The 12,000-nt window shown below is 44.6% G+C and overlaps 1 protein-coding gene across 7 annotated transcripts in view; it reads right to left on the bottom strand.

Moving 5' to 3' along the window:
* The window catches only part of dock1 (dedicator of cytokinesis 1), a 219,349-nt gene that overhangs the window by 76,241 nt on the left and 131,108 nt on the right, over positions 1–12,000 (bottom strand). For all 7 annotated transcript variants that reach the window (XR_013968570.1, XM_080834740.1, XM_080834744.1 and 4 more), the window contains one exon: positions 996–1,097. Coding sequence is in view for 6 of the 7 variants with exons in the window: in XM_080834740.1 (XP_080690866.1) it covers positions 996–1,097 (102 nt within the window). In the remaining variant the exon portion in view is untranslated. The remainder of the gene's footprint in view (positions 1–995; positions 1,098–12,000) is intronic.

Genomic DNA, 12,000 nt, shown 5'->3' with positions numbered 1-12,000 from the left:
CCACTGACAAATGCTGGAAGGCTGCCATGAACCGTCCCAGGAGGAGACATCAGAGACGGGTCTTCAGCAGAGGAGAGAGACTGGTGCATATACCAATGCCCGGGCCTTTATGTATTTATGGCCATGGCAAAACTCAAATGTAAGTGAAATGTCCCAAGAAAGTAAAAGGCTTTCAACTGTTGAGAAGATACAGCACCAAGGAACACCTAATCTACATTGAATTTTCATGTGAGGCAACCACGCTTTGTGTGTGTGTTGTTTAAATTGTACAAAAGTTATATAAGTGAAATCAGATTGAGAAATCAGACAGTTTTCAAAAGCTACATGTTTTTTTTTTTTTTACTTTTATTTGAATATGTAAGAGTTTTCCTCTGGCCATCTCAGACGCCTGTCTAGCATTCAGAGTCAGTCTGGAGGGGCCTGCGTGGGCCAGTGAGGACCCCCACAGGGACCAGAGGAATGAAAGAGTGAAAAACACCCTGAGATGGAGGGAACAGACTGGGAGATTATGCAAACCATCCACAGAATACCAAAAGCAGAGGGAAAGAAATGGCTCCAAGGCCCGAATGTTTCTAAGCTGGCCGGCTGGCACATCAATCAGACGGCTGGTGTTTGGGAGACGTCTCACCGCAGGGAGTGGTAAGCGGTGTCTGTTCCCTGTGCCGCACTTTGTCCCGGTGATGAGGAGCCTCCGATATCAGGGCAGATTAAACATGACAGCAGGGAGACAGAGGAGTGCATTGAATCCTATTCATCGGATGACTTAATGTCTTGAAATACACAGAGTTTTGTTCTGAAAAGGGGCTACGCAACAGGTGGGCCTGAGATTGAATTGTGTGTGTGTCAAATTAGAACAGCGCACTTTTCTGCATCTGAGTAGTTTAATACTCCGGCAAAAGATCAAATAGACATTCCTAATAACATTTCAGTTTATGTACAGTATTTCCCTGTTTTGTCAAACAAATGGTTAGAGAGCATGCAAGAGTAGAACTCACCACTACATCCGTCCTCATTTTGCCAAAGGTATTGATGAGATGAGAATAGTGGTAGTCTTCCATCTGACGCAGAGTGGCTGTCATGCTGGCTACGAAACTGCCCTGTGAACACACATAGACAGAGGCTTAGCTTACTGGACCGCCAATTGTATTCGTTTCCACACTATTTAGTCTGAGGTCTTGAGAGCCTGACAGAGAAATGAAAAATGAGAGGGTTGGGAAGTAAAGAAACATTTCACAAATAAATAGAGAGAGATAAATAGATAAGTTGATAAATTAATGTATGTATGATTTAGGCTTCAGTGAAACATAAGCCCTCATGGAACCTCTGTTAACCCCCAGAAGTTTGTGGCATTCTGGCCAAAACAAAGAAATTAGGTCAGTTTTGTCTGGATGTTGAATTCAATCTTCGATTAATACACTGAAAAATAAAACAACTGTTTGAAAAATACCCAAAATAGGTGAACTATTCAGGTATGCACACCTCTGGCCACAGTACCAGTAGGACTGGTAAAACACCCAGCCCTTTATTAGCTCTTCCATTCACATGCTAAATAATTAATCATCACCTGTGGCTTTAAGGGAGGCCATAAACCACACAGGGGAAAGTCCAAACCACCACTCAGGTCCAAGTAGAATTCCGTTATTTTGAGGCAGATGGTAGTAGATATGGTTGCCATGAGTATTTGTCTTATTTGCTGTGTGTGCTAGTGTGAGTTCTTGGGGTATTTGCTCTATGCCTACTCATATAGTGTATGCTTACTCATACTGTATAATGTGTGTGGACATTTATGGAGTGCAATTTGTGTCAAAATGTAAATTTGCATACGTAGGTATATAGTTTATACAACAAATAGTGTGGTGATTTCTGTAAACTAGTTGTCTCCTCTTCTCCTATGCAAGTGTGTGCTTGTGTGAACTCTTATGCCCTTAACTGTGTGCTTACTCACAATACGGTTTGGACAGTTATGACGTGTACCTTTATAGTGTGGTGACTTCTGTAAAATAGATAGTCCAAAAGATATTTTTTCTGAAGAGAAAATGAAAGGCTTTGTGTGGATGTTAAAAGGCCATTAGCACTCCCATTGACACACTTTGTTATACAATGCCAAGGTCATACATGTTAAATGGCCATATATTTGTTCATATGAATGGAACCATTGAGAGCTTTTATTCCTTTAGCATTCCTAAGAGAATCGCCTCAAGTGACCGAATCAGTTCTTCACAGTGGTTTATAATATGTTTTTGCACATATTCCAGCGCAGATGAAAAACTACTTTCACCACAACAAGGGCCCACAAAATCTTGCCCAAGACTGGAGAGGGCGGGGTGAATGGGGGTGTGTGTCACATGATTAAGAGGGAAACCCCATGGACATTGTGGTGGACCAAAAAAATAAGTCTCCTATCCTGACCTGAGCCACAAAACAGAGCGACTACAGGACACAAGTCTCTACATGAGCAAATTAGCATTTAACTGGAAGTTTCATAACTATGAGCCTGTGCCTCACACACAAAGCTGTCCAATTAACATGCAGGATAGCACTTTGTGGGAATGTAATGGAATTTGTGTTTTTTTCTGTCATTAAAATTGGAGGCTGTTGATGGTACAAGTAATTAACTGGGGACCAATCAATACAGCAACTCGCTTGGGAGTTGATGGCATAATAAACCACTGGTGGAAACATAAAGCAGGGATAGAACTAATAAATGTGATAATTAGAGGGAAAGAGATGATGAATCCTGACTTCAGACTTTTTATTGAAGATAACAACTTTCATGCAAGCGTATTGACACACTTTGTCAGGTTAAAGTAACGGAACACAGGAACAAATTAACGACATGCATGGGAATACACTTTCATAAACCGCAACAGCCACCAGAAACACATAAAAATGAATTAGGAACATTTAAGAAAAGGCATAAATCAAAGACATGAAACATGCTGCAGCACAGCCCACCTGCAACTTTGACTAGATGGCTGAGGCTGTGAAACACATACTCTAGGTTGATGGGATGTTTGTGACGACAGTGATTCTCACATGGGCAGGGCTGACTAGGACGTTCTTGCCTGATGCTATATGTCTGCTACATTTTTCACACATTAAAAAGAAGCCTCCCAGGCCTAATCAGATCTCCCTGCTGAAGCCACACATATGCGCGTTCAAATGATGCGGTGACTCAGCAGCCTGGGTGAGCGCTTTGAAGCTGCGCCATCCTGGGATTACACTCCAGATGAGAATGCCAGCCAGGCCACCACCAGGGCAGATGACTAAGCCAAAACGACTTGTTGGGGACAGATGGCTTTTGTCTTGTTCGGCCCGCCAGATAGAAAATCTTTGTTAATACTATCATTTCCTCCTCAGAGTTCTCAGATAACCAATCGGCTGATGCCATGCGAGACTGTCAAATGGATGACAGCAGCCATCTCATTCTGGGCATTCATCGGTGAGAGAAGAGACTGTCACATAGGGAGCTAACAGCTTCAATTGTTCGGCTTGCATAATGAAAATATGACTCAGCTATTAGCCTTTCATGGTTGTTCCCATTTCTGATTTTTTTGTTTCATTTGAAAATCTATCCTGCAGCGGTAATTAGACCTGACCTACATAGCAGCGCTGAGCTGGGCTACAACACTGAGCATATTAGTGTTGCCTGCTCTTCATTTCCCCCTTCCTGCAGACGTGTGTGTGTGTGTGTGTGTGTGTGTGTGTGTGTGTGTGTGTGTGTGTGTGTGTGTGTGTACTCTTTGCTTCCACCGGGCTGCATTTCTCAATATTTTATCCACCGAAGGCAGGTGAGGTGAGAGGCAAATTTCCCCCCTTGTCAAATATTTGACGACTTCAGAGCAACTCTGTTTCACCCTGCCATTCATAATGGAACCACTGACAGGACATTGGCTACGGAGTCGGAGACAAACAAAGACTATTTTACTGGAAATTAGAATCTCCAGAGAAACACAGGCAGGCAGATTAGACCCAGCTGCATCCTAAGGTGGGGCGCTGACATCTGATCCTCTCTAGAGGCTTCCACCATGGGAGACGCTGGGTTTGACACTAGGGATGAAACATGCTGAGGCAAATCATCCAGAAAGTACAGTTAAGGAGAGTGTCCAGTGCGCCAATGCCTCAAACGCTGCTCTTCACTATCTATTATTCATGAAGCCTCAGTATATCATTGTGTTTCTCTACTCAGACCATCAAATTAGCAGAGAGACTGGAGTTGTAAGACACACACACACACACACACACACACACACACACACACACACGCACACACACGCACGTGCACACACACACACACACACACACACACAGACACACACACGAGTGTACAGCGGCATCAGAGGGGATTCACATGGGATGATGTGTTAGCTCTAGCCCACGCTTGTGAAGCAAACCCAATTTACACCAATTAGGCTGGGCTTGATTAGAAAGGCTGGGATAACCTGCACAGCTGTTTAGCTCGAGCATACCCCTACTCGCTCTAAATGATGAACAAAAGGGCCAATTACCTGATTGCTGTGGAGGTAAAGAAAGGGACATAAAAAGTCAGAGAGGGAGGGAAAAGAGGGATAGAGAAGGCGTGAACCAAGAGAGACCAGCATCGCACAGTGATATGGAGATGGAGATGGAAAGAGAGAGAGAGAGAGAGAAAGATGGGAGGGAGTGAAGCAGTCGTAGGAGCTGGTTTGACTTTGAATTTGTAACACACATCAGCCTGTTCCCAGGAGAGGGGGTGCAAGGGTGCCTAATCACAGATGCACATCCCATGACTGTGTTAGTTAAGGGATTTGTCTGAGGATGACGAGCTCATCTTTCTTCATCTGGCCACTAATTTGACGGATCCGAGGGAGGGAGCGGACGTCCTGGTTTGCGGCTGGCAGATGCAGCACTGCTCAGACTCAGGCCTCGTGCCTTCAGCAGGGCAGGAGCACAACTTCCACTTGCAGTAGGAGCAGTGAGCCGGGGGAGGACTGCCCCCTAGGAGAGATCCAATCTGTGCAGGTTCAGCTGCACCTCACCTGACAGTGAGGAACCCTGCCTCTATTGACCTCCACTGAGGCTGAATAATATACTATCCTCCAAAGTCCTGGAAAACTCCAAACTACTGCACAGCTGGACAGAAATGTGACTTTCCGTGAACAGGTGTGACTGTGGTCTTAAATTCTACACTGAACTCTGTGATATTTTTGTCATCTAGTTCAGTAGACTAATGATCAAAATTGGAGAAAAAAAACTCTTCAAATGCTTGTATAGGCAAATCTATCTTTAAGTATGTCAAAGTCCTTGTCTGTGTTGCCCTTCATATTTTCACACAGTAATGACAAATCTTTGTTGATGAAGTCAAGCTTCATAGAATGCGATTAATCTTAGACTCGTTTCCTTCCAAAATCATTCAATTCAATTACACCGCAGTGACTTTCCTATGAAATATTCAAACACCTCCGTCAAGATGGGGGAATATGCCATTGTTAGCAGAGTAGCAAAGCATGAAAGTTAAATCATGTTTTGTAGTCCCACCAAATCATTTCAAATTTAGAGGCTGTGAAGTAGAACCAAAAATGTTGCATTGATTTCTCTGGTACAATACGGGTTAGGCTTGAACAATTCTTAAATCTCTTGAACAATGCTGCCGCTTCAGCCATCACGCTCCCAATGGGGAGGAAAAAATCTATAGAGTAAATTGAATACAGGTGGTGAACTTGGCCCCCGCCTCCACTTCCTTTCATTTCCGAAGGGAAAACGAACGATCACTGCCCAGAAGAAATTATAATCTCTTCATGTACAGTACAAACTGAGAGGGCGGGCTGCGCAGAGGATGAACACAGAAGCTAAGGAACACCTTTCCCCCTTGCGGTTCTGTCAGATTGCCTTCGTTGGTCCCTGTCCAAAAAGATGGCGATCCAGTCTGGAGCACACCAACTGCACGACTCTGTTAGGAATCCCCCCGACAGCCCATCATCCTGATCTGCTCCATCTTTGGCAGAAAAGGTCTGAAGTGAGAGCAAAACCATGCCAGGGTGTCCTCTTAGACCTGATCGCTACTCTTCATCTGTTCACGAGGTACTCCGGGCTCGTTGCCATGGTAACTGTTTTCTTAAGAGGTGAATCAAATCAAATCCAAGTAAGGGGGGGAGGATCCGACTCATTCCTAAGGTCTTTTTTGCAGTTATCTTGATGACTCCAGTGAGACCAATCTTCACTTAAAGCAAGCATGCTTGATTGAAATACAACCAGCTGTTAAAAATGGTGAATATGTAGCACTTTCAATTGCTGACTTTCACTCTATTCTTCTACAGTGGTACTGATTAAAGAATGACCTTGGCCACTTTAAAGATGCAAAAAAACACACAATTAATAAACTCATCTGCCAAAGCTATTAACTCGTATTACATATCTATCATAGCATATTGGACCCACACAAGGTGTGGTATCTCCTCCAATAAAGACTACATTAAGAGACCCTGCACTGTGCTGCATTTTACAAAGGAGGGGGAAAGGAGCTCCCATCATCAGTTTGATCAGGATTTTGCAACAGATAGAGGGCTGGGTGAAAAGGAAAGTTTCCTTGTACTTTCCACTGAGTGCCTTGCAAAAGGAAAAGATGGCAGCTATGTTTTTGTAGTTTGATGTTCTTGCTCCAGGCCCATTTAGTTTACAGTTTTTAAAAATGTGTTCATTTGCGGCTGAACATGACAAATTGAATAATGGCTCTCTGTCTCAAATGGATTTGCATTAGTCAACTACTGCTGACGGTACATGAAGGGGAATTACATTCTGAAAAGGGATGCTCAATGTTTTTTTTCTATGTGTTCTCATAACTGAAGAAAGACCACACATTCTCATCTGACAAATGTAAAAAATTAATTCACCCAAAAACCTGTATAAAGCAAGGTCCCAGACAATACTTGTCAGCTTAGGCTGGCTAGACAAGCACAGGGGGAAACAAGCTGAATGTCTGGTTTGCACCCACGTCATCAGGTAAAAAGTCCAAGACATTAAGTGCCTCTGTGCATTTTAGGAGTCGTGCTTTCACTACACAGGTCTGATAACGATGTTACCCTTTAAAAAGAGGGCTGGAGCATAGGCCACTAGACAAATTACGGGTCCATTAAAAAGAACATAGCTTGGAAGGAAGATTGACTGATTCGATCAGCTTACATTCATAAATTCAAAGCAATCATGAAAAATGCATTTAACAAATGATGTGACCTCTAAGAGAATCAGAGTCGTTGATATGGAGAGAGGTGGCGGTGGGTAAAAAGTAAGCACATTGGCCTTCAGAGAGGGGGGAGTCCTCGTGGACCTGTCTCCCATAAGGCAAGACCATCCGTCTCACTTTTCTCTATGACACCATGTGGGAGAGGCAAGCACAGTCCCATAAAAGAAGGCCTGGCTTTAAGCCCTTAATTGGGCCAAGAGGGACAATTCTGGAGGCTCCAGAGAAAGTGGCTGGAGGAGTTTTGTGAAAGAGAGTGAAAGGGAGAAAAAGGAAAAAAGAAAAGAGAAAACAAAGAAGCAGCTAAAGCATTTCTCTGAATCCAAGCCTGATCACCGAAGGCACACAGTGATGGTGTAGTCTTTCCCGTCGACTAGGCTCTGTGGGAATACAGACACAAGTTGAACAGGAGAATCCTGGGCTTTAGAGGCTCAAGCCCAGGTGCCATGTCCCAAACACTTGTGCAGATCCCTGGCTCTGCTGTGAGGCTGGAGCTCGGAGGAGGACCTGGCTAGGCTGGGCTGGGCTGGGCTGGGCTGGCAGGCAGGGTGGGGAAGAAGAGGTGGAGAGCCAATTTCTCTCTGACGGTGTGGGGAGGTGGCCACAAGGTGAATCAGGGTGCCAGCTACTGCATTGCAAAGCCGGTGTGCACCTTTGATCATGTGCCACCTCACAAATGAGGTGTCAAAGGTGGGATTCAGTGGGGAGATATTGTAGGCCAGCATGTCTGTGGCGAGGACAGACGTCCTGCTTGTACCGCTGAGTCAGGGGACAGCACAACACAAGGGACAGGGGAGAGTCACTGGACAGGGGACATTGGGGGACAGCACAGCAGGGAGGATAACAGCAGAGAGGACAGTCTCTAAGGACAGTCAGATTAAGAGACATCCAGACCCTCTAGTGATATGCGGGTCAACCAATAACCGGCAGGTTCCCGCAGGTCGACCCATGGGGCATACCAGAAAATATTTCTGGTTCGGGTAGGTCGGGGAAAAAGCTACAATGCAGCATTCTGAGTAGGGTATAAATGACCTACTGGAAGAGACAGCCTTGCACCAAATTGCTTGGCAAGGCTATGACTAGTGGGATTTCCACTTTTTCTCTCTCTCTCACAAACATGCACAGACACGCGCACAGGCACAGGCACAGGCACAGGCACAGGCACAGGCACAGGCACACGCACAGGCACATGCAAGCACACCTGAGGATGCAGGTTCTTTTACACGTCCTGGCTGTCAATAATCTGCATTAATGAACTATACAGTATCACACATCTCTCTACCTCTGATAGGCTATAATTTACAGTAGACTGTAATTTATAATTATAGCATTGCCTAGTGCAGTCGTATCTGCAGTCGATCAGCAGTCAATATGTGATTGTGGTTTTGGTCAATGCACAGCTGTGTTTTAGATAATATCTTGTGGGGGTTTTCAGAGAGTGCTATCTTTTTGTTTCGGTCAGCCTACACCACCAAAACGTTGCTGTTGGTCAGCCAGAGCAGTGTTGCCAGGTTGGGCAGGTGCCCGCCTAATTTGGTGACCTTTGACTCCACTGGGCAAGGAAAAAGGCTTTCGTCGTGTAGATTAAAACTGGGCTACTTTTCACTTTATTGGCCATTTTTAGACAGTTACTTACACATTATAACTAAACAAATTGTTCTCTGAAAGTAAATGCAGATTCAAAATGCATTATTAAAGTTTTCTTTTTCTAACTAACTTTAATTTCTCATTTTCATAATGTTTTTATGTCAGTCAACTGCACTGAAACATCGATCTCTGATAATGATACATTCAAAAATCAAATGGTGCCTAGCCTACCATTTATTCAGCCCACTGTGCAATCCATTTCTGAAGTTAGCTATGTCGAAATTGGTAAAATACAAAAGGTTTTGCAGGAAGGAGTGGGAGACCAATATAATGATTTATGGACATGGATTGCCCCTGTTCCACGAGATCCCACGATAGCCGGTTCCAAGTAACGCAAAATCGAGCTCAGGGCTCAACTTTTAAGATGTGTTTGGCTGGAAACCTGTCAGTCCAATCTGGAAACACTGAAGAGGAGGCTGCCACTAGTGAGACTACACAGATAATGGAGGCTAATACTTTGCATACGAGATGTCAGCCATGTGGAGGATATGCATTGTTTGTTTTGTGCGTGAGAGAAAGAGAAGGAGTGTGGTCGTTCAGTTTCAGTTCTGCATGCTTTGGACTCCACTGACCTCTTTGGCTCATGAGGATTAAAAACTACACCTAAACTATTAAGCGATCACTGGTGTGCTATTTTGTTTATTTTCTCTTACTACATGATATGGATACCATTGCGTTACTATTTAAAGTTAGCAGTTTGGGCCTCAGGTGGTGGACTGATGCACATTTTTGTGGGCCTGGCAGTGAGGACTGGCTCTCATAATGGGTTGGGGCAGGTACTTAAAAACCCTGACTGCGCATTACTGATACCCTCTAAAGTCTCTTCACCTACACACACACACACACACACACACACACACACACACACAACTGCTATATTTGAATAATAAGGACTTCCATCCAAAGCAAACACCACAGAGAGTAGAGTGGACAGCTGTGGAAAGTACATTATACATTTGCATAAGGCATCATTTGGAGAAGAAATACCAAAGAAAGGGCTGAGAGAGATAAAGACAAGATGTGAGAATAAAAGGTGAGAATCAGAGAAAACTGAAGTACAGTATGGGCGGCAAGAGTGTGTGTGTGTGGGTAATGTTCAATGTTGGACTTATATAAAGAAGTGAGATGTGTGAGTGATATAAGAGGAGGATTTAGGAGAAATGTTTTTGTGTTGGACTCAGTCCACCAAGCATTTGGAAGGTGATTGTACCCATGAGGGTTTTAGAAAATGGCAGGTTCAAGAAGATGAGGTACGTCAACGACTCCATCAGGGGCTGTGAGGCAAAGGCATCCAAGCACACCATCTAATTTCAGAACACTGAGGAGGGGACTTTTAAGATGAAGATATGTGAACTAACAGATGAAGAACTGGAAAAAATGACCAAAAACCTGAGTTACCAAATGACCTAAAACACAGCTAAACAACATCTGAGCCGGAAATCAGTAATCACAGGGTCGAGACCTGTCTGTCTGTCTGTCTGTCTGTCTGTCTGTCTGTCTGTCTGTCTGTCTGTCTGTCTGTCTGTCTGTCTGTCTGTCTGTCTGTCTGTCTGTCTGTCTGTCTGTCTGTCTGTCTGTCTGTCTGTCTGTCTGTCTGTCTGTCTGTCTGTCTGTCTGTCTGTCTGTCTGTCTGTCTGTCTGTCTGTCTGTCTGTCTGTCTGTCTGTCTGTCTGTCTGTCTGTCTGTCTGTCTGTCTGTCTGTCTGTCTGTCTGTCTGTCTGTCTGTCTGTCTGTCTGTCTGTCTGTCTGTCTGTCTGTCTGTCTGTCTGTCTGTCTCTCTCTCTGTTTCTCCTTCTGTCTCTGTTTCTCTCTCTCTATCTATCTATCTGTCTGTCTATCTGTCTGTCTGTCTGTCTCTCAGCTGAGAGGACACCACTGAGGACATGCTACCATGGGACATTTCAATCTTCCTTATAGAAACAACTTGACAAGATCTGTCCATATGTTGACGTGTGACTACCACACACTGCATATCAGTATGTATTTGTGTGAATATCCACAACTTATTGACACCCTGAGAATCTCAGCCTCTACCCAGCGCACTCCCTTTCACAGCCTGACAAAAAACTCCCAACACATTTCCATTCAGACACAAACACACAGAGATACAGACTCTACATTCACAGCACAGAGAGAGAGGCAGGAAAAGCGACAGGCTCTGGGCCACTGCAGGCACGAGCCCCAGCAGGCCACAGCATCCCTGTGGCCAGAGTCTCCACTCGTATGCCTCGAGTCCTCCAAACCAGTTATTTCATCCTCTAATTCTATTTCACCGATAGCATGCACCTACAGCAAACTCATTATGTGATGCAAACACAGGGATGAACAGAAACCAAATCATTACATTTGTACCTGTGTGTGTGAGTGTGGTGTTAAACAGCAAAGGTAAATATATGTGTGTGTGTGTGTGTGTGTGTGTGTGTGTGTGTGTGTGTGTGTGTGGTGTTAAACAGCAAAGGTAAATATATATGTGTGCGTGTGTGCGTGTGCGTGTGCGTGTGTGTGTGTGTGTGTGTGTGTGTGTGTGTGTGTGTGTGTGCGTGGTGTTAAACAGCAAAGGTAAATATATGTGTATATGTGTGTGTGTGTGTGTATGACTTTTTGTGTGTCTGCGTGGATGTGTGCGTGTGTGTGCGTGTGTCTGGTGTTAAAAAGCAAAGGTAAATATAGCAGTACTGTGGGAGATGAGACAGAGGCTCAGCACTCCCCACAGACGTGCGCTCAAGGACGGGTCTTTCACACTTCACTTGCTCAGAGCGGCGCCGACGCACAGACCCAGGATCAGCAGGAAACAGTCTGAATGGCTGTGGAACAGTGAAGAGCTCACCAGTGCACATGTTTAATTGCATTATGCATGGAAACATAAAAACATGCATGCCACCACAAGGGCACACATAGAAGCCCCATAGCTAACCTTATCTATCTGACAGCACTTCTAAGCATTGGCAAAACAAATACTGTCAGATTAAAACTAGACTGTTGACACGCGCCCCCATCATGTTCTCCTTCACCATCTCTGTTGAGAAGCATCCTGACCCATGCCCTGACTCTCTGGCTTACGGCTGCCTGAGGATGGCATGGGTGCTCCATCATGTCTGCTCCAGCAGTGCTTCCTTGGGACCCTGAACCCTGATTTA

The sequence above is a fragment of the Sprattus sprattus genome (assembly GCF_963457725.1).
Source record: "Sprattus sprattus genome assembly, chromosome: 3".
Taxonomy (NCBI): domain Eukaryota; kingdom Metazoa; phylum Chordata; class Actinopteri; order Clupeiformes; family Clupeidae; genus Sprattus; species Sprattus sprattus.
This window is presented reverse-complemented; position numbering and strand designations above follow the sequence as displayed.